General features: G+C 40.2%; 1 protein-coding gene across 8 annotated transcripts in view; it reads left to right on the top strand.

Moving 5' to 3' along the window:
- KIF13B (kinesin family member 13B) overlaps positions 1-23,882 on the top strand; it is a 191,821-nt gene that overhangs the window by 54,896 nt on the left and 113,043 nt on the right. For all 8 annotated transcript variants that reach the window (XM_042848909.2, XM_042848907.2, XM_005290653.4 and 5 more), the window contains exons 3-8: positions 13,526-13,538; positions 14,208-14,268; positions 18,294-18,386; positions 19,062-19,242; positions 19,740-19,827; positions 21,545-21,679. In XM_042848909.2, the coding sequence (XP_042704843.2) occupies positions 13,526-13,538; positions 14,208-14,268; positions 18,294-18,386; positions 19,062-19,242; positions 19,740-19,827; positions 21,545-21,679 (571 nt within the window). The remainder of the gene's footprint in view (positions 1-13,525; positions 13,539-14,207; positions 14,269-18,293; positions 18,387-19,061; positions 19,243-19,739; positions 19,828-21,544; positions 21,680-23,882) is intronic.

The following is a 23,882-nucleotide window of genomic DNA, read 5'->3' as shown; positions in this document are numbered from 1 at the left end:
AAATATCATATTGCCTCTATATAAATCCATGGTACGCCCACATCTTGAATACTGCATGCAGATATGGTCGCCCCATCTCAAAAAAGATATATTGGACTTGGCAAAGGTTCAGAAATGGGCAACAACAATGATTGGGGGGGTGGAACGGCTGCCATATGAGGAGAGATTAATAAATCTGGGACTTTTCAGCTTGGAAAAGAGATGACTAAGGGGGGATATGATAGAGGTCTATATAATCATGACTGGTGTGGAGAAAATAAATAAGGAAGTGTTACTTACTCCTTCTCATAACACAAGAACTAGGAGCCACCAAATGAAATCAATAGGCAGCAGGTTTAAAACAAACAAAAGGAAGTCTTTTTTTTTCATACAACACACAGTTAACCTGTGTATCTCTTATTGCCAGAGGATGTTGTGAAGGCCAAGACTATAACAGGGTTCAAAAAAGAACCAGATAAGTTCATGGAGGATCGGTCCATCAATGGCTATTAGCCAGGATGGGCAAGGGTGGTGTCCCTAGCGTCTGTTTGCCAGAAGCTGGGGATGAGCAACAGGAGATATATCACTTGATGATTATCTGTTCTGTTCATTCGCTCTGGGGCACCTGGCATTGGCCACTGTTGGAAGACAGGATACTGGGCTAGATGGATCTTTGGTCTGACCCAGTATGGCTGTTCTTATGTAACTGGCCTGAACTAGACTAATCTGGCTGTTGCTTCTAAATTCAAACTGATCATGGAGCACCTCCCTCTGCTACTTCACCCACCAATAAGTTCTCCTTAAAAGCTTCACAGCCATAGTGGGAGTGGGAGGAAGGGTGCGGGGGAGCATTGTGCAAACAGTTAAAGGAGTCTTCATTAGGAAAACTGCGACCTGTGAATTCATCTGGCAGTAGCAATTGTGGAAGTGGTAGTGTAGATTTGGCTTGGGTGTTTCCTACCACTGTCCTTTACAGTGGTTTAAAAGCTCTTGAATCCTGTCTGCCTTACAGCTCCACTAGTGGAGTTGGATTGGTGATGAACTATGAGCCTGTTTTCTTAGTATAGACTTTGCTCAACCGGAACTTCATTCTACAACTGGAATGTGAAAGTCAGAGGAAGGTTACAGAGCAGTCCTGAGCCTTCAGTTGAATTTAGACTTTCATTGTAACAAACAATTTAACAGGTTTCATACACAGAATCCAAAGTCACTGTAATTTCTTGACCAAAAATCTAAATGTATCAGTAGTATAAAGCACTGTATCAGCTGACTTGTTTAAAGTTACACAAAGGATACACTTAGCCTCTGGTAACTATAGCAGTGAAGGGGAAAAAAGATGTCTGACAAACAAGTGTGAAAGGTGTTTACTGTTCACGTTTTAAAATAATTTTCTACTAGTATTGCTCATGTACAAACCATAGGGGTTTTTGAATTCTGTCTCCTATAAAACGTAGCCGTCATTCTTTCTGTACAAGTTGCAGAAGTGATACATCAATAGTTCATGCAGGGAGGAAGTATAACCCACACCTCTGCTGGATGTGGTGCTCTGTCCCATGTAGTGGCACTGCGCCCACTTAGAGATTAGTGAGTTTGCTACAGCCCTAGCTAACAGCCATGTGGCTTTTAGCGCATGCAGCAGAAGCTCATCCATTGAGCTCCAGAGGCCCCAGGTTCAATCCTGCCTGCTGATGACCAGGGTCTGTTGGTGTTACAGAAGCATGGTCTGTTGGTGAAAACAGGATCTTAAGTTGGGAGATCTGGATTTTTTTCTGGTTCTGCTATTAATTCCTTGTGACCTGTGGAAAGTGAGGGGTAGAAGTTGAGTTCCCCAGTTTGTAAAATGAGGATACAGTCTGGTGTGACGTTTCCTGAGGGTATCTAGGGTTCTGAGGCACCTTGGTACCACCTGGCCTTGGAGTGAGGAAGCCTTGTTTGTGTCTGCCATGGGTCAGCTCCCCAATTCCACTGGCAACACAAATACTCCTCTTTCAGCCTATGCAGGCTCTGCTGTCCCTCTGGAGGTTAGTGATAGGCACTCTCAAACCTCTGAGCGTCCCCCTGGAATGTCTAGCCCCTATATCACTAGACACTCGCAGTATTCATAGATTCACTTCTCCCAAAGGAACAGTACACCCCAGCTTACTAGATGTGGCTCAATTCACTGCTCTGCTTAACCCTTAGCACTTAAGAGCAGTTGACAGCGAAAGCAAATGAAAGTTTATTTAACAAAATATAGAAATTCAAGTGACAGCAAGCGGAAATACTGGAAAGAAACGGTTACATATAAAATAAAGTCATAACATGCATTTTAGAACCTAGACTTAACTAAGTACTGTCCTGTCTTGTAGGGGAAGCTCACTTAAAATCCTTTCAGCATATTACAGCCAGGCTTCCATTCATGAGACAAGCCATGCTTTCAGCTTGCTTCCTCTGTGGAAAAGATTCAAGGTGCTTCCCTATAATCCCAGTTATACTCCCCAAACCATTCTTTACTTGGAGACAGGATGCCCCCTACTGGTTATTTTTTCCTGCAGGCCTCTTGTCTGTTTCGCAGCTCAGACTGTAGTTAGGCCTCCATTGTGAAGCAGAAGATAACAGATACAGGATCAGCCAGATACATGACAGATAAACATCTCTTCCATCTTACTTCACCGGAGTGTGTTTATCAGCTTCTGGTGACCTGCCATAATTCACATATCTTAAGAACATAATCATCAATGCAGATACATAATTCCTTAAACATTATCCGTACATACATTTTTCAATTATTATGATGACCAGTGGGTTCTTGGCTCTTTGAAGAGACCTCACATGCCACCCTTTGGTAAATGTAATATGCATATATCTGACCCAGGCGATTCTTGCAAAATTCTATGACACCCTGTGCCCTCTGCCAAGAAGGCTCTGAGCACACCTGGCTCTTAATTAAAAAAAAAACAAACAAAAAAACAAAAAAAAAACCAGACAAGTTATTTGACTGAAGAGTGTTATTTAAATGTATTTTACTAGGAAATAATACAGTCACAGGAAAGACATTAAGCACTATATTCTGATGTCAAAAACAAACAAAAATACCATTTGCTTTCTTAGGAGGAAGGGAAAAAGGCATAAAACAAGTTCTTTTAAAGCAGTGTCAGTGGGTGCAGGCTTCTGATGTTGAACAGTGAAAGAAGTAAAAACATGTTGACTGACTTCGTGACCTGCTAATCCTTCCTTCCATTCTTCTGTGTCATGTCCTCCTCCTTTCTGATTTGGCAATGAATGAAAAACCTTGACACTGCCTTGCTTTGGCCTGGGCCATGCATTATTTTGTACCGGTATAATTATTTTGTTTAACATGAATGTTTTTAATTGAATTAGGTATACTGGTACAACTGCTATCATGAATGGTTATATTGGTATAAATGTGCTATATAACAATATAATTTATTCCCCTTCCATTAAATGAATAAGTTATACTGGTGTAAGCATCTTTATACTTGTATAACTGTCTACACTAGGAGGGTTGTACCACTTTAACTATACTGGTATAGTTAGTAGTACAACTTTTGTGTGTAGACAAAGCCTTATTTTTCCTTCTTAATGATTTTTCAGTGATGGTTCTTGTGGTCTACTTTTTTTTTTGGTATTGTTCTGCAATTTAGGCCTATGTGCCAGTGTGGCTTTTGTATGTGGTTAAATGATTGCTTTAATGTAAACTAATTGCTTTATATTTTAGTGAGCAGTTATACGATTACATTAGATCACTCTGGGCTAAATTCTGTATATTAAGGAATTTTTTTTTTCCAAGATACCATTACTTCACCAGTATTGGACTCTCTAACCCATTGTTTTGAATTACATTTTATGCTGATTGAGTGTATTGTGCACTAAGGAACTATAGTAGTTGGTGGTGTATTGAGAGATTGTCAGATTCCTCCAGCATTTCCCTTTTGTTCTCATCCCCACAAAAGTCTTGTGCTGTTGCTTTTGGAGTTGATCATTGCTGCTGCTGGGTTGGCTAAAGGACATCACTTCTGAGTAAAGTAATCTATGCAGTTGTCCCAGAGGCAGAGTACACTGTTTGTGCCAAGTCCCAGGCCTGGGACCTTTTCATTGCCATGTGGAGCACTGTCTACATATGAGATTTCATGCATGTTTTTTTTTTAAATGTTAGTCACATCAACATTTATGGAAAGTTGGGATAATTCACAATAAAACTGTAAGTTTGGATTGGTGCTCTGAGGCAGTGGCTCTCAACCTTTCCAGACTACTATACCCCTTTCAGGAGTCTGATTTGTCTAGTGTACCCCCAAGTTTCACCTCACTTAAAAACTACTTGCCTACAAAATCAAACATAAAAATACAAAAGTGTCACAGCACACTGTTACTAACAAATTACTTTCTCATTTTTACCATATAATTACAATATTTATATTCCAATTGATTTATTTTATACTTACATTTCAATAAAGTATATAGAGCAGTATAAAAAAGTTATTGTCTGTATGAACATTTAGTTTGTACTGACTTCTCTAGTGTTTTTTATGTAGCCTGCTGTAAAAATAGGCAAATATCCAGATTAGTTGATGTACCCCCAAGGGTATGCATACCTCTGGTTGAGAAGCACTGCTCTGTGGCATAGCAGTACACCAACATCTAAATGTCTACTGACAAAAGGATAACATTTTAATCCTTTTGTCATAACACAAGCTTTATGGGATACTGCAAGAGCTCAAATGTGATGAGGGACTAAGCAGATTATACCATACTGAGACTAATAATTCAGAAAATTTATCTTCAGCCAGATAATACTAAAAGCCCACAAAACTGCCCTTCTACATCTGACTTAGAAAAGTGAACTAGCAGAAATTAGTCCTCAGTTAGTAGAAACTAAGTAACTTCAAATTATGCTTGGAATGCGTTGCTGTTACGAAGGAATTTAAGTAACAGTGATTTCTTTTGTTTTTGCTAACTAAACAGTTTTAGGATTTGAACTGCATATAAACTTTCACATTTACTCTGGCTTTTTTGCTTTAAAGAGCATATTTAATTCTAAAAAGGAAAACTTTGCCAAGCTTATGGGAAAAAAAATTCTCCCAAAATGTTCAGTATTAACATGAAGAGATATGTAGATGGAAGCTTTATAAAGTGATACCCGTGGGAGGGAGTGTGGTCTAGACTCTAGGGTACTGATAGCCAGAATTCTGTAATGCTATTGTGCTTTAGTTTACCTACATGTAAGGAGGAGGAATGTTTATAAATGTTTAAAGCACTTTGCAATCCTCTGAAATGTGCTAGGAAATAAGTTGTTAAATGTGGTGGGCTACAGAAACCTAAAGTGAACAGAGTTTCCTTAGTGGACACTTCCTATCTCAGGCATATCTTGCTGCAATTAGATGCAGCACTAGTTGTATACCTTTAGTACCATGAAGAAACAAGAGGAAAAATCATCTTAATGAAATCCTCTTATATATGCTGGGCATAGCCAAAATATCTTCTCAGTTAGCCAATATATTTTCTTGGGGTAAATGGTTTTGAAAGTTTTTGAGAAATAGTTTAACCTGATTGGTTGCTTGCTTTCCATTTAAGCCTGGAAACAGAGTCTGCAGCTGGTGTCTTGACCATGAAGTTTCGACATGAGAATGTATCCTCTCTCTGTTGGGACTTCCAAACATTGTGTACATTTTTTTTCTGAACTCCTTCATCTGTTGATTACTCAGAGTAAGAAAGGTCAAAGTGAACTTAATCTTGGTACCAGATAGGCCTGATAAAAAGATGGAGTACAACCAGCTCATTTATCTTAAGCCAGTGCGAGGCCTTCTCTTATACAGACTGTGGCTGCATCTTGGTCCAACACAGCTCAAGCTATCTGCATGGTTTTTGATTGGGCATTGCTAGTGATGTTCAGTAGGCTCCTGGATACCTTACCTGCTTCTTGTAAGTGGGAAGCCTCTGTAGTATATACTACAGGGTGTGGGCTGATGGTGAAATATAAACTTAAAACCCACAAGTCCATTGTCGCACCCCTCAGTGAAGTACCTGCAAAAAACAGTTCAGTAAAGCTTTGCAACTAATCTTCTAAAGGTGTAGGATCCATGTCTTAATGTCAATAGAAATAAAACTGACATGAACCAAGTATCAGGGGGTAGCCGTGTTAGTCTGTATCTACAAAAACAATAAGGAGTCTGGCACCTTAAAGACTGACATGAACCAAGCTGCACTAATCCTTTAGTATTTGGATTTCTGTAGGGCTGACCCTAAGCTTCTCCCCAGTACTGCTCAAGAAAACATCTTTGGCCAGTGCCCAAGTCTGAAATTCATCTTTCAAGCTGAAATGCTTCTTAGGTCCACAGGAGATCCTTTTCCTTCACCTTTAGACCCATAGTCCCTCAATCTGGGCTTTATTTAGTCGTTTCCTCCCTTATAGTCCTAGGTTAGCTCTGCTTGCTGTCCTTTCCTGGAAGGTGGCATTCCCAGTTTTCTTTTCACTGGCTTTGAGGATTAATGATCTGGATGATGGGATGAATTGCACCCTCAGAAAGTTCACGGATGACACTAAACTGGGGGGAGAGGTGGATATGTTGGAGGGTTGGAATAGGGTCCAAATTGACCTAGACAAATCGGAGGATTGGGCCAAAAGAAATCTGATAAGGTTCAACAAGGGCAAGTGCAAGTGCAGAGTCCTGCACTTAGGACGGAAGAATCCCATGCACTGCCATAGGCTGGGGACCAACTGTCTAAGCAGCAGTTCTGCAGAGAAGGACGTGGGGATTACAGTGGAGGAGAAGCTGGATATGAGTCAACAGTGTGCCCTTGTTGCCAAGAAGGCTAACGGCATATTGGGCTGCGCTGTTAGGAGCATTGCCAGCAGATCATGGGCAGTGATTATTCTCCTCTATTCGGCATTCGTGAGGCCACATCTGGAGTATTGCGTCCAGTTTTGAGCCCCCCAGAAAGGATGTGGACAAATTGGAGAGAGTCCAGCGGAGGGCAACGAAAATGCTTAGGGGGCTGGGGCACATGACTTATGAGGAGAGGCTGAAGGAACTGGGCTTATTTAGTCTTCAGGAGAGAAGAGTGAGGGGGGATTTGCTAGCAGCCTTCAACTACCTGAAAGGGGGTTCCAAAGAGGATGAAGCTAGGCTGTTCTCAGTGGAGGCAGATGACAGAACAAGGAGCAATGGTCTCAAGTTGCAGTAGGGGAGGTCTAGGTTGGATATTAGGAAACACTCACTAGGAGAGTGGTGAAGCACTGGAATGGGTTACCTAGGGAGGTGATGGAATCTCCTTCCTTAGAGGTTTTTAAGGCCCGGCTTGACAAAGCTCTGGCTGGGATGATTTAGTTGGGGTTGGTCCTGCTTTGAGCAGGGAGTTGGACTAGATGACCTCCTGAGGTCCCTTCCAAACCTAATCTTCTATGATTCATGGCCTTTGCTGTGCCTTTTTTTTTTCCTAGCCTTCTATCAAGTTACAGTGGACCTATGTACCTGACTTAATTTTCTGCTCAAAGTGGTTAGCCACAGGTCCAAAGACTTGCAGGAAGACCAAGCTGCTGTTTGGGAATTCAAAGCAAAGGTCAGCAGCATCTAGGTTCATGCTTAAGACTGAGACGGCCCTGCCCAATGAAAATCAACTCAATCCACAAAAGCTTTCTTTCTGTCTTTCTGTCTTTCTGTCTTTCTTTCTTGCTGTAAAGATGGACTTCATAAACAGCCACCATGTATTCCCTGTATAACTCTCAAGCCATTGCAGATTCAATGGACCAGGCTTAGCTTGATATAGATTTGGCTTCGTGGCACTTATGCAAGTAGTCAGAGAATCCCTTTTCTTGTCCTGGAGCACCACACAACTTATTTTCTGTCCTCCTAGATACAGCTATTTATAGGGTATTCTGTTGACAGAGATTACTGAGAGCATCCACATGACTGAAAAGGGGTCTTTCTTGTAGAAAGTAAGAGAGGCTAATTTTAACCAGGTTCTGACATACTTCTCTTGGGGTAGGGGAGGTGGATTAGGTATTGAAAAGATTGGTAGTAGGAATTTCTTGTAATTTATGTGGGCTTTTTCTCCATTTTATGTTTGTCATATGATTTGCTCTTCTCCTCCCACCACTCCCATCTTGACTCACTAATTGTTACTGTAGCTTAACTTTGGAACAACTTTTACAAATTGCCTGAATGACTAAATGCTCTGATCCCATACATTCAAGCGCTTCGATACCTTGGTGTCACTAAGCAGCAGCAACAGACTGGAAACTGAGCCACTTGTAGCCTGAGGCTAGGTCTACACTACCCGCCTGAATTGGCGGGTAGAAATCGATCTCTCCGGGATCGAATTATCGCGTCTCGTCGGGATGCGATAATCGATCCCCGAATCAACACTCTTACTCCACCAGCAGAGGTGGGAGTAAGCGCCGTCGATGGGGAGCCGCGGAGGTCAATTTTACCACCATCCTCACAGCGGGGTAAGTCGGCTCCGATAGGTCGAATTCAGCTACGCTATTCGCGTAGCTGAATTTGCATATCTTAAATCGACCCCCCCCTTTAGTGAAGACCTGCCCTGAATGTTGCATTCAGCACTGGTTTAGGAAGTGGCCTAAAGAAAAAAGAAAAGGAATGTGATTTTAAGATGTTGCCAAAATGAGCAAAAATAACTTTTAAAATGTCACTGCTGATGTCAGGTTAAGTATTAAACATGATTAAACATGATTTAATTTTCTGAGATTAGTGATTTTGAATGAATGGTAATAAGAAATGCAGAAATCTAATCTCATAGGCATATACTCTGACCCCCAATGTTGGAAACCAGGGTCTCTTTTGATTTGATACTTAGTGTGCTAAATATCTGTGTAACCTGCCTTCTCTCATTTCTAGTGAGAATAGGTGTATGTGGGTCAAGAATGGTGCAAGGGTTTTAGGTTCAAAATAAATGATTACTCAGGGCTGCATATCTTTTGTCATTCTCAAACACCATACAGATTCCCCTACCTACACTAAATAAAACTCGTAAACAAAACTGTCTGGTTTAACAGGAGGAAGGGCATTGGAGGACTGTCAGCACCAGAGTGATTTGTTTGTTTGTTTTTGTTTTGCCTGTCTCTTCACTGCAAAATATCTGGTTCCAGCCATAGCTGAAGTGCAGCTTATGCTCTAACCTATACCCCCCAGCGGAGTAAACTAGCCCAGGCTTAAAGCACTCCAAACCTGGATCGGATGTTTTCTATGTGGATGGTGGGGGGCGGGAGACGGGGAAGGTTGTGCTAAAACCTGCGTAAGAGCCGAGTTAACATTGTAATGTAGGCCTATCCTTGCAAATGCTTCAACAACATTGCAACTGATACTATCTACAAATTTAGCTGTGAAACTTGTTTGACTGCTCTTATGTATCTTCCTGCTCTGCTGCATGCGTACTCTGCAACTGCAGCATTGGGTATCTTAAAGCTACACACCACAAACAAATATTTAATTTAAAACAGAGATATAGAGATAAAGATTTATAGTTGTATAGGTTTCTCTGTGGTAGATTGTGGTGTGACACAGTATAATGCAAGAATGCAAAGCAAGCTTGTAAATGAATAGGCTACTTAAAATAGTTAATTATGTGTCTAATGAGTGGAACCGTCATGGAAGGAGCAAAGAAGAGGTCCAGTCATGAAGACAATCTTGAAGGGAGGATAGGGAATTCAGTGAGTGTACAAAAAAAAGTTGGAGTGCCCAGCCGCAGGGAAGTATGGCAACGTACACAGAGGGGTATATAAAACTAAAACTGTGGTCTTTTTTTTTTTTCAGAGAAATAATTCCATGAGTTCTGGTAACTGCATAAACAGCTCAAACTATGCTCTAGAGCAGTGACTCCCCACCTTTCCAGACTACTGTACCCCTTTCAAGAGTCTGATTTGTTTTGTGTACTCCCAAGTTTTACAAAATCAGACCTAGAAATACAAGTGTCACAGCACACTATAACTGAAAAATTGCTGATTTTCTCATTTTACCATATAATTATAAAATACATCTATTGGAATATAAATATTGTACTTACATTTCAGCGTATAGTATATAGAGCAGTATAGACATGTCATTGACTTTATGAAATTTTAGTTTGTACTGACTTTGCTGCTGCTTTTTACGTAGCCTGTTGTAAAACTAGGCAACTATCTAGAGGAGTTGATGTACCCCCGGAAGACCTCTGCATACCCCCAGGGGTACATGTACCCCTGGTTGAGAATCACTGCTCTAGAGGTCTGAAGTCCACAGAGCCAGGGCTAAAATTATGGCTCCAAACTTCGGTTTCTTTTCTAGATGCCTTTGTATACTCTGAATGCAGTATACTAGCGCTTCTCGGCTCTCTGAGCTGTGGCGCAAACGTAGTATCTGTTCCTATGAGCCATTCTCAGTAGGTAGTGAATTATGCTTTACGTTCTTTGATTTAGGTCTTCTCTTTATGTACAGCCAGATTAACAATAATTGAGGCTACAAAAATTACAGGATATAATGTGCATATGCATATCTCTGAAGAGAACAAGGTGCTTATTTAGTATCAAGCCTTTAGTCTATATTAAGCTTGATGTTTTATGCAGCCTAGTGCAATCCCGGTTCTGAAAACTACAGATGTGATGTATGACTTTTGAGATTATCTCCTTATTGCTACTTTAATCCAAACACTGAATAATATGTGCTCCAGCAAGGCCTGAAAGTTTAAGTACCATGTGATAACATAATCCTGCTTTGAAATTCAAGACAGGATAAAACAAACATAAATGCATCTGGGTTTACGGTAGAGTCCTTTCTTCTCATAAATTCAAACTCAGATTTGCAAAGAAAGTGAGAATTTTTGGATGGCACCCTTTAGAAATACCATTATGCCTTTAGTGTAAATAAGAGTTCCTACAAAAGCCTATGAGGAACCTCCAGTAAAATAGCATAAACATTTGAGGCCAGAGAGCAGAAATGTCAATGTGCTTTGTTTACTTTTGAACATTCCAAAATCTGATATGAGGATCCTAGAGGATCACTCCCCATAATTTTATGCCCTCTCTCTGGTCTTGAATCAGTTTGTCCTATGTCAGGCTCCCCTATCTCTGACCAACTGAAGAGTGATATAGGGTGACAAGTGCCACTATCTACCCGTGTGTCTGATCATGCTTCCTGTGATGAACTTTGTATCCAAGCTTTGGTTTTTGTTTGGCAGACAAACTGTTACTGCCCTCTTGCGTTATTATCTTGTTTTTGGCGCATATTCTGCTGTAGCAAGAGTGAGTAACTCTCTTGACTTGAACATGCGCCAACCTGCCAGAAGGGTCACACTCTGACTCTGCTCCTGACCCAAGGCTGCTGTCATTGCTGTTTGGTCGGAACAAATCCTAATATTTGATCTGAACCAGAGCCAGATAGAAAAGTTTTTCTCCATGATGGACTGATAAGCAAACCTTCATTCTTTGAGGCAGACCCAGTGACACAAAAATAACCATGAATCTAAATTAGCTTCCCAGCCTAAATTGACCAGTAAGAAATATATCTTATTCTCATCTCATTACCCTTCCCTTCCCTGCCAAAAGAAATAAATGTGATGTGTCAAAACAGCTTTCTGATTTCATTTGTAAGGTTCTGGAGTGAAGGAGGCTGGCTGTTACCAAAGTTGTGTATTTCCTATACTTCTCAAGTCTTCTGTAGGGTGGGTTGTGGGGAGAGATTCCTTAAATTGATGCCAGTCTACATATTTACATTTTTTAATCTGATGTTCTCATTTACTGTATTGAATAATATGGTATGATCTTTTCTGAATTGCCCAACCTTCTTGAAAACATGTATACCATCATTTCTCCCCTGGAGAAAAGTGCCAAGAAGAGTCTCTCTGGATCTTGCTGTTGTGTATAAAGCCCTTAACCTAGGTCTGAGACACTCGGGAGAGTGCTCCTTTTCTCCACTCACCCTTTCAAGGCAACCTAGATTGGCTAGGTTGTCGATGGAATCTTGAGACTGAGATCAGAACTGGGTATGGGTAAAAGCTTTACCTTTGGTTCATGGACAGAGGCTGTGTCTATACTTAAACCTGTGCAGCACTTCAGTGTGGACGCTCACTACTGTGATGGGAGGGGTTCTCCTGTCACCGTAATTAATCCACCTCCCTGAGAGGCAGTAGCGAGGTTGACAGTAGATTTCTTCTGTCAACCTACTGCTGTCTACATTGCGGATTATGTCAAAATAGCTACGTCGTTTGGGTGTGAATTTTTCACACGCTTGAGAGACATAGCTATGCCAATATATGTTTTCAGTGTAGACCAGTCCAGAGTCTGTGCAATTCCTTCTTAGTCAGTCTGCTAGACTTCATTTGCAACTATTTGCAGGGCTCACTAAAAGGCACTTCTGTTTAGCTATTTATAACCAAGGCCTACCAATTTCATGACTGTGAAAAACATGTCACAGACCATGAAATAAGACCTTCCCCGTGAAATCTGATCTCCCGATGCTTCTGGGGGCACCCCAGCTGTGGGGGCTCCTAGCTGCTAGTCAGGGTTGGGCTGAGGAGGTACAGGACTTGTTCTTCCCCTGCACGGTCGCTCTTGGTGGGAAGATCAGACATACCTCCAGAGGCAGCACAGAAGTGAGGGTGGTAGAACTTCACTTCTGCGCTGCAGCAGCCCTGGAGCTGTGCTTGGGGCTTCCGCCCCTCCTCCCCCCCATGGCTCCTGCTGTGGCTCAGGGTGCCTGGTCACGGGGCTTCTGCCCCCTGCAGCTCACGGAGCGCCCATGTGTGCTAATCCATCACTGGCTGGGGCTAGCAGCTAGGAGTCCCTGGCTGGGGTGCTCACAGCTACACGGGCAGATCAGCTTCACATCCATCTCTGTGAGCCTCCTCCCGCTTCAGGAACCTTCGGGGCTGCTGCGCAGCTGTGAAGGCATCACAGAAGTGAGGTGGCAATCCCATGACCCCCCTATAACAGCTTTGTGACTTCCCCCTCCCTTGATCACCTTTTGGGTCGGACCCCCATGGTTACAACATCGTGAAATTTCAGATCTAAATATCTGAAATAGTGAAATTGACAATTTAAAAAACCTTCTGACCGTGAAATTGACCAAAAATGGACCTTGAATTTGGTAGGGCTCTACTTATGACCATATTGTCCCCATCCCTATTTGTACTATCATAGTGCCTACTAGCCCTAGTTATTGACCAGCACCCTATTGTGCTAGGTATGTCCTGAGAGACTTTTGCCCAGTTTTGTTGGTATGGCTGGCTCCTCTAAGAATTAAGCTTCGTTTAATTGGATTTTTTTTTTTTTAAAGTTAGGTTACTACGGAAAATATCCCAGATACTGCTTTTGGAAAGGGTGCTTCATAAGCTTTAGTTCCTATATTTGAAAGCGATTTTGAACTTGAAGCTGAAAGGGGAGTTATGGGGAAAGTTGAAGTTTCTAGTTAACATGTTATCTTCAATTTCATATTTAATTGGTTGTATTTCTTTCTCAGATCTGAGAGCCCTATAATTAACTGTATTTTTGTCTGTTTTTTTCTTACATGTGCCCCTTCTCATTTGTCCCTGATGATGATTCCTCTGGGAACTGCAGAAGCCAGCCAAAGGTAAGTTTTTGATTTCACTTTAAACCAGTGTTGTGAAAAGCTGTGGTATATTACTTGTTCAGCCTTCAAATATCCAAATATTTACTATTTTGTTTAAAAAGTGCAGTTGATCAAGCTGTTGTTTCTCAAAAGAAAAACAAAAAAGCTCCAAACCACACATTCCTCAAAAAATTTCCTTGCTGCAGAGTCTAGCCAAAAAATGAGTCTCAGAAACAAGTGAGAACATAGTTGCGTATTAAGCATTGAGGACTGTGAATGAATGGACTGCTTGTCTTAAAGCATTTTCTGGTATCTGCATTAGAGCAAAGTCATTGCTGCTGACTTATGTTCCCTTCATTTTTTGCATTTTATATGCAGATGCTTCTTATCTCCTTTTCCCACCTCTAAAAATGTAGTTTATTGGCATGTTTATATACTCATGGCTTATTGTTTTAAACAACTTGTAAATGGGACTGATAAAATAAACCATATAAAAATTACAGTAAAGTAAATTAGCTTGAATTTGATTAAGCGCAAAAAGAGAAAGCAAATGAAGGTGTCTTGTGGAGGATGGTTAGAATGGCAGCAGAGGCATATATATCAGCTAACCATGGCTAACAAAACAAGGATACCTTTTTTGGTTTGATTTGACTACAGTTTTTATAAGATGTCCTGTTTGTTTTATTACAGGTGTTTGCTTACGATCACTGTTTCTGGTCTTTGGATGAATCTGTAAAAGAAAAATATGCAGGTAATATTTAGTGTAGTTTTGTGATTGCACTCTGTTTACGTGACAGCTATGAAAAGGAAAGTATTAAGAAATCAGTTTGCAAACACCTAGAAGATACCGAGGTGATAAGGAACAGTCAGCATGGATTTGTCAAGAACAAATCGTGTCAAACCAATGTGAGAGCTTTCCTTGACAGGGTAACAAGCCTTGGGGATGGGGGGAAGTGGTAGATGTGGTAACAAGCCTTGCAGATGGGGGGAAGCGGTAGATGTGGTCGGTCTGTCTGTCTATCTAACTTTAGTAAGGCTTTTGATACTGTCTTGCATGACCTTCTCATAAACAAACTAGGGAAATACAACCTAGATGGAGCTACTGTAAGGTGGGTGCATAACTGGTTGGAAAATTGTTCCAAGAGAGTAGTTATCATTGTTTCACAGTCATGCTGGAAGGGCATAACGAGTGGGGTCCTGCAGGGATCAGTTCTGGGTCCAGTTCTGTTCAATATCTTCATCAATGATTTAGATAATGGCATAGAGAGTACACTTATAAAGTTTGTAGACGATACCAAAGTGGGGAGGGGTTGCAAGTGCTTTGGAGGATAGGATTAAAATTCAAAATGATCTGGAGAAACTGGAGAAATGGTCTGAAGTAAATAGGATGCAATTCAATAAGGACAAATGCAAAGTACTCCACTTAGGAAGAAACAATCAGTTGCACACATACAAAATGGGAAATGACTGCCTAGGAAGGAGTACTGTGGAAAGGAATCTGGGGCTCATAGTGAGCTACATATGAGTCAACAGTGTAACACAGTTGCAAAAAAGGCAAACCTCATTCTGTGATTTATTAGCAGGAGTATTATCAGCAAGACACGAGAAGTAATTCTTCTGCTTTACTCTGCACTGATTAGGCCTCAACTGGAGTATTGTGTCTAGATCTCGGTGCCACATTTCAGGAAGGATGTGGACAAATTGGAGAAAGTCCAGAGAAGAGCAACAAAAAGGATTAAAGGTCTAGAAAACATGACCTATGAGGGAAGGTTGAAAAAATTGGGTTTGTTTAGTCTGGTGAAGAGACGACTGAGAGGGGACAGGATAACAGTTTTCAAGTACATAAAAGGCTGTTACAAGGAGGAGGGAGAAAAATTGTTCTTCTTAACCTCTGAGGATTGGACAAGAAGCAATGGGCTTAAAATTGCAGCAAGGGCGGTTCAGGTTGGACATTAGGAAAAACTTCCTAATTGTCAGGGTGGTTAAGCACTGGAATAAATTGCCTAGAGAGGTTGTGGAATCTCCATCATTGGGGATTTTTAAGAGCAGGTTAGACAAACACCTGTCAGGGATGGCCTAGATAATACATAGTCCTGCCTTGAGTGCAGGGGACTGGACTAGATGACCTCTCAAGGTCCCTTCCACTTCTATGATAATTACAATCCTGTATTTGGTAAAGGGAAAAGACCATATGGCATGGAAAACCTTTTCTTCATGTGGTTGCCCATTGTCAAGAGAGAAGGCAAAGTCTTAAAACTGTTACCTTAATCCTTCTTTCTTTCTAGCCAAACATAATGTTTAGAGTAGTGGCAGCCAATAAACACGCATTACAATCTATATACAGTATAAGTAATTGATGAATGTAACTAATTTGCCGTTTTGATTCATACGGATATCTCCATTAAAATACTTAATCCAGATATATGAATTAAAACATTTCTATTCCTATTTCTGCCCATAATTTGAGGATCAATGCCAAGTTCACCTTTGTGGTAAAGCTTGCCCCCACTCAGGCCAGTTCAGCAACACACGAGTAATTTCCCTGTAGTACCTTTCAGAACTGGGAACTAATTCTTTAGTGGTTTAAGTTGCAGTGGTTTAAAAGGTCCAGTCCTGCTCCCACTGAAGTCAATGTGAGTTTTATTGATCTGAATGGGAGCAAGACTGGGCCTTGTATACCCAAACATAGGTCCTGATCCTACAAATCAGTGCTGTATGTGAAGAGAAGAAGTACAGTATAACTAAATTCATGGACTACTTTGGTCATCGAGTGAAAGAAATTTTTCAGGGAAGGGAAAACTTTTTGAGAGAGGAGTTCTGAATATTTGATGTATGATCTAAAGTATCTTGCCATTTGCCTATGTGTTGCATAATTATCAGAATGACACATTCTTTGACAGTTAACAAGACTTGTGGATGAGGAGAAGCAGTAGATGTGATGCATCTCAAATTTAGTAAGGTTTTTGATACTGTCTCACACGACCTTCTCGTAAACAAACTAGGGCAGCGTAGCATAGATGAACCTACTATAAGGTGGGTGGACAACTGATTGCAAAACCGTACTCAAGAGTAGTTCCTCAGTGGGTTCATAGGAAGGCTGGAAGAGCATATCGAGTGGAGGGCATATCAGGGATCTGTCCTGGTTCCAGTTCTATTCAATATGTTCCAAAATGATTTGGATAATGGCATCGAGAGTACCCTTACAAAGTTTGCACATGATACCAAGCTGGGAGAGATTGCAAATATTTTGGAGGACAGGATTAGAATTCAAAATGGATCTTGACAAATGGTCTGAAATAAATAGGATTAAATTTAATAAAGACAAATGCAAAGTACTGCACTTATGAAGGACGAATCAGTTGCACAAATACAAAATGGGAAATGACTGCCTAGGAAGGAGGACTGCGGAAAAGGATATGGGGGCTATAGTGGATCACAAACTAAATATGAGTCATCAGCATAATACTGTTATAAAAAAATTATCATTTTGGATGTATTATCAGTAGTGTTGTAAGCAAGACGCAAGAATTCTTTCTACTTTACTCAACAATGACCAGGCTTCAACTAGAGCATTGTGTCCCATTCTGGGCACCACATTTCGGGAAAGATGTGGAGAAAGTCCAGAGGAGAGCAACAAAAATGATTTAAGGTGTAGAAAACATGACCTATGAGGAAAAATTGAAAAAATTGGGCTTGTTTAAAGGAGAAGAGATGACTGAGGGGGTACATAACAGTCTTCAAGTAGGTAAAAGGCTGTTATAAACAGGAAGGTGATAAGTTCTCTTTAACCACTGATGGCAGGACAAGAAGTAATGAGCTTAAATTGCAGGAAGGGAGATTTAGGTTAGGCGTTAGGAAAAACTTCCTAACTGTAAGGGTAATTAAGCACTGGATTGGACTACCTGGGGAGATTGTGGAATCTCCATCATTGGACGTTTTTTTAACAGGTTAGGGTTAGGGAGTGGTCTGAGTAATACTTTGCCCTGCCTCAGTGCAAAGGACTGAATTATCCTCTGACTTTATCGAGGTTCCTTCCAGTCCTACATTTCTATGATTCTGTGATTCACTGTATTACTGCTTTAAACAAAATCAAATTGACAAACTTTCCTCCACTCTAGCTGGAAAAGAGGCAAACAAAAATTTTAAGGGTGGCTAGGTTTACACATACTGTTACAGTAGAAAAACTATCCTATATTTTGTTGATCCACATGCCTTATACTGTAATTCTCTCCAACATAATTACGGTCTCTTCTCTGCAAAGATTTAATAACAGTGATATGGCAAAGTCTATTACTATATTTTCACTTATATTACAGAATACTGTAAAGTACACTTACTAGTAGTCCATAAAGTATTACCTTAAATTTAAAATTAAACTGCAATTGTCAAAATAAATGAATGAGGTACATTTTGTGGGTCTTTCTTTGTTTTGCTGATGCACAAAATTCTGTAATTGTCAATAGATGGTAGTTGAGGTTCTAGTGGGTCTGTGAATTGCTAATATTGTGTTCATAGAAAACACAGATACAGAACCAGTTTCTAGCTTAATTTGCAGCAATATAAATCAGGAGTAACACCACGGACTTCAGTGTAGTTATTCCAGATTTATATCCATTGTCCCTCTCTCAAACACCCTACTGTCTAATTGAGATACATTATGAAAGATGCAAATCTTTCATACAGTTAGTTCTTTTCGCCTGATTTGGAGTCTGAAAGGCATGACTGTAAAAGCAGTTATCATTTTTCCCTGAACGTCAGCTTTTATTTTATTTTTAGGTCAAGATGTTGTTTTCAAGTGCCTTGGAGAGAATATTCTTCAGAATGCCTTTGAGGGCTACAATGCATGTATCTTTGCCTATGGACAGACTGGTAAGTCATTGCAGAGTGTAAAAAGTGCTGTTGATGAGAAACGTGTTGTGACAGAAATAGTTGTTCTTGGGTTAGCTTTTTGACATTGCTAGGTTTTTCCCAATATAGCAATGTAGATAAGATGTGGGCTTTTTGTTTTGTGTTGGGGCTGAGATCAGAAGGCATTTTGGAATAACATTGCTAATTTCTGATGCCCTGCTACCCTGCTTTCCCAAGCTGTGGATAAGTGTCTCCTGAATGTTCTGGTTCATGAATGTCCTTGGGTTTGTTGTATCTTTAATATTCTGTAATGGAAGATCCCTGACTCTGCATTTAGATAGTCATTGCTCATCATTTTTTAATTTGATAAACAAAGATGGCTTGGCTTGTTCAATTGGCTTACTTGAACTGTGTAGTTATGAAACTCAGGTAGGCATTAAATTGATGTCCATGATAAGGATGCATCTCTCTAAGTGCTTTCAATCAATTTAAGTAGCTTGGCTTTTCCTTTTCAGCTTGATTTAATAAGTAGGTTGTCCTTTTATTGGTGTCTTGGTTCCTTTATATATAGAAAATTGTGTTTAAAGAATATTCAATGAAAAGTTCCAAACCATTCTTTGCCCTTTACTTCCCCCTTATTCCCATCACCTAAAAATATCTGTTGTAAAAGCAATAACACTAGTTTCAAATGCACAGGGTCTGGAAAATCTTACACAATGATGGGTACAGCCGACCAGCCTGGATTAATCCCAAGACTCTGCAGTGGTCTCTTTGAAAGAGCACAGAAAGAGGAAAACGAAGAACAGAGTTTCAAAGTGGAAGTGTCCTACATGGAGATTTACAATGAGAAAGTTAGAGATCTCCTTGACCCCAAAGGGTAAGCAGTATACATATAGAGGATGCTTGACCTCGGACAATGTAACACGTTCTTGTTTCCATGAGCTACGGCTGTCTCCCTACCTTGCCCTAACGGACTCCCTCTCAGGCATCCTATCAGGGTACAAGACTTATCCCTGTTATGGGATTGTGTTGTCTTCCTGACTGCCACCTAGACCCCCCCACAAATAGCTGCTTTATTATTATTTAAAGGCCCAATATGTGCCAAACACTTACTCTCATGCTCACATTGATTTTCATGAAGTGAGGTACGGGGAAATGCCAACACTGTATGTATAGACAATTGGGTTTTTTGTCTAGAGCACTATAACACTAAAGCATTCCTGCTTTGAATGGTAGCTAGAGGGTCTTGTCATCTTGTCTATTCCTTTGAATGGTAAGTTGATAAAAATTGTGGTTTTACTAAAAACCTTATTGTACTTGGATAGCTGCACTTTTATAAGTACAAATCTTTTTTTATTTATTTTTTTTAAACAGAAGCCGTCAGTCATTAAAAGTTAGAGAGCACAACGTCTTTGGTCCTTATGTAGATGGACTATCTAAACTGGCTGTCGCCAGCTACAAGGTAAGGGACGATTTTAGGGACGGAATAGATCTTGAAACTGGTAATTCTTATAGTCGCTGCTCAAGTATTGTTAATAGTAGCGAGATTATTTTTATATTATGTTTCTGTAATTAAGGGATTAAGAGAGAATATGCTTAAAGAAATCCTTTATGAAAGTCTTAAACATGTGAGTACTGCTCTTACCACCTAACATTGGGAAGAAGAAAAAAAAGGAAATGGAAGATTTACAAGGCTGATTTAATAGTTCTTCCTTACTGCAACCTTAACTCGTAGTCTCAGTAACCTAGGCTATACAAACAAAAACAGTTTGGACATGGAACAGGCTCACAAGGAAGGGTGGTAGGAAGCCTTTGCTGGAGAAAGTAATACCCAGCTATGTGCTTTGAGGCTTGGTTAAGTCATTTCATCTCTCTGTACCTCCATTTCCTCAGTTGGGAACAAAGGATTAACTAGTTAGTATTTGTAAAGCACTTAAGATCCTTGGATGGAATGTACTAAATAAATGAAGAGTATTATTGATGATCATGTAGCAACCCTGTGTTCAATCTAAGTAATTCAGATTCTAAGGATTGTGCAGCACAATGTCTTCGTGGAGCTATTTGATATGCTGTCAGAAAAGCTAGTAATTATAAGATGGAATTACAAAACTCTTATGCCTCTAAGCAGACACACTTGTCATACAGAGGTTGGTTCATGAGTACTGTTATGAGCACCCTGTTAATTCTTCCAGTCCTTACTACTACTTTCTATAAATAAAATTATTTCGTGTACATTTTCCATACGCACTACACGGCAGTCTTGCAAAATTCCACACACACAGCGCAGGAAAGCATTGTGGTTTTGTTTTGCTTTTTCCTTCCCCAGCATCATCCTGCTAAAGGTTGGGTGAATAGATTTTGTGTAGGGGCAGTAAGTCTGTGACCATTTTGCAAGATTGATGTACAACATGCAGCTCCTATGCCTCAGGGTGTCTCTGAAGCCACTGATGAATTATGGCATTCTAGGACTTCCCAAGCTTTTGTCCAGGAGAGAAACATCATAATCTGTTCTGTTGATTGTTTTGCTTTTATAAAATGTAAGGTTCTAGGTATGAATTAAAATGCATGTTAATGAAAAGCTCTAACTACTGAGTGAGCTAAAGTGCTGCACTATTGAGGGGAGGGATAGCGCAGCAGTTTGAGCATTGGCCTGCTAAACCCAGGGTTGTGAGTTCAATCCTTACGGGGGCCACTTAGGGATCTGGGGCAAAAATCTGTCTGGGGATTGGTCCTGCTTTGAGCAGGGGGTTGGACTAGATAACCTTCTGAGGTACCTTCCAACCCTGATATTCTATGATTTCACAAATGGAATGCCATTTTACTTTGTTCATTGCAGTAAATTAATGTTTTCTTCAGCCAGCCAACCAATAAAAAGGAATACAGTATCCCCCACCTTGAGACCCTAATAAAGTTAATGGGTAACATACAAATAGTGATGTTGTTTAAATTGAATTAGGCTCAGTGACTCTTTACTGCTTACTCTTTAACTTAAAATAGTACAATATTGTGATTTCATCTTTAGAGACTTAAAAAAAAAAAAAATCCAACCCAGGGAGATACTTGTCTATTTTACGTTTAACAAAATTATTTTTACTATCTATTGAAGTAGTTTAGTGAAAGCAATGTTTGGGCAGATAGTGCCTAGCACATATTATTAAAGGCCTTCCGATTTTATTTAGGACATAGAGTCTTTGATGTCAGAAGGTAACAAATCTCGAACAGTGGCTGCAACCAACATGAATGAAGAGAGCAGTCGGTCACATGCAGTCTTCAAAATCATCCTCACACACACACTGTATGATGTACAATCAGGGGTAAGTAATAGCAGGAGATTTGCAGGTAGAGACTTTGACCTCTGATGTCTAATCCAAGCTACAGATTCTAATCATGGCTTTTGTAACATGTTCCAACAGACTGCTGTGCTTGTGCACATATGTAATGAAGCTAGGTTTATTTAGATGTTTTGATGGATGTGTAAGATTGAAATCTGGCTTTTGAAATGCAATGATATAAGGATGCAAGCCCAAAGCTGCAGTAGATTTAATGAGGATTCCTCAATCCTAATATCTGAAGCAATAAAACATGTATTTTAAAACAAGAGTTTGTAATATAGATTTGGGGGCTAGATGGAAAGTAAAACTTCTGTGAAACTGACTCAGCATCCTCCAGATCCCTCCTTAAAGTACCCCTTTGCCACGGTGCCTAGAAAAAGTTTGACAACGGTCAGGCTGCTGATGTGCTGAAACCAGTGCCTATCACACTGACCAATATTGTCTGTTTTCTTGTACTCCCCTGTTGGTCAGTCTGTATCCATCTGTTGCCTCTTTTCTTATGTTTAGATTGTAATCTCTTTGGGCACAGACTGTTGTTTTGTGCTGTGTTTGTACTGCACCTAGCACAGTGGGGTCCTGTTCCACGACTGGGGCTCCTAAGCGCTACAGTAATACTAGTGTAATAATAATAGTGTGTGGGGGGGAGTGGGAAACTGAAGTGTTGGAAGAGTGTTTGAATGTAAAACTGGCTTTGTCCTTTACGAGAAAATATTTGATGGAGATATTTTGTGATGGTATCAGAATGAAGAAACCTTTGTGCAGGTATGAAGATTTCAGGTTGTAATTTTTTTCATGGACTATTTCCAAATGTATGTTTGCTGAAAATGTTACAAAGATTTCACCTTCTCAGTCAGGAGTACTTTCTTTCCTTTAATTTTGTTTACCTGTTTTTGATGAGAAACATATTTAAACTTTTCCGTTTTCTTTTACTTAACCTCTGCAACCTAGCGGTGACGGCATAACAAATTTAACTTGAAAATAAAAAATTGGAGAGAACTTCTGAAGAAAGACTTAAACAAGTTTGGTTAATCTTATTAAGCTAAATTTATCTTTTTCCTGTTAGCCACGTGGTAAGCTTGTGGCCCTTCTAAAGGCAAAGCTAAAAATGATCAGGTAACCAGTCTTAAGCTTCACAACTCTTTTGTCTCATCAGTCCCCAGGAGTCAGTAAAATAATCAGATGTAGGAATAGAGAGCATACTGATCAAATTTTCAGATAACACAAAGCTGGAAGTGATGGGGTTGCAAAACTTCAGATGATAGAGCAAAAATTCAAAGGGATCTTGATAAATTGGAGAACTGGGCTATAGACAACAAAATGAAATTCAACGAAGACAAATGTAAGGTGCCACATTTCTTAAGGAAGAAAAAACAAATTCACAAATACAGAATGGGGGATAACTGGCCTGGCACCTGCCCTGCAGAGAAGTATCTGGGAGTTGTGGTTGATCAGAACTTCAACATGAGTCAATGTGCTGCTGCAAAATAAAAATAAAAATAAAAAATGCAATTTTGGGTTGCATTAACAGAGGCATAGCATGCAAGTCACAGGAGATGATAGTTCTGCTGAGTAGACCTCAGCTGTATTACTGTATCCAATTTTGGTCACCGCTGTATAGAAAGGATGTAGAGAAACTGGAGAGGATCCAGAGGTGAACGACAAAAATGGAATGCAATCTGTATGAGCAAAGGCTGAAGGAACTGGGTATGCTTAGTTTGGAAAAGAGGAGATTAAGGGGGATATGATAGCGATCTTCAAATACCTGAAAAGCTGCCATAAAAAAGATGGAGAAAAATTCTTCTCTCTTGCCCCAGAGGGGTAGGACAAGAGTCAATGGGTTCAAACTACAGCAGAGCAGATTTAGATTAAAGCTCAGGAAAAACTTCCTAACTGTAAGAACAGTAGGACAATGGCGCAAACTGCCTAGGGAAGTCGTGGAAGCGCCTTCACTGGAGATTATTCAAGAAGAGGCTGGATAGCCATCTGTCATGGTTTGTTTAGACACAAGAAGTCCTACATCTTGGCAGAGGGTTAGACTAGATGACACTTTTGGTCCCTTTTAACCCTATGGTTCTATGAGTTTGATTCTGTGAAAAGTGAACAATGTAATGCTAGCTGAACATCCAACATCATTGATCAAATTCTCCCCTCACTTTGAGGAGAGTGTGGGAAAACAAATTATACT

The sequence above is a fragment of the Chrysemys picta genome, chromosome 3, assembly GCF_011386835.1.
Source record: "Chrysemys picta bellii isolate R12L10 chromosome 3, ASM1138683v2, whole genome shotgun sequence".
Classification (NCBI taxonomy): Eukaryota; Metazoa; Chordata; order Testudines; family Emydidae; genus Chrysemys; species Chrysemys picta.
This window is presented reverse-complemented; position numbering and strand designations above follow the sequence as displayed.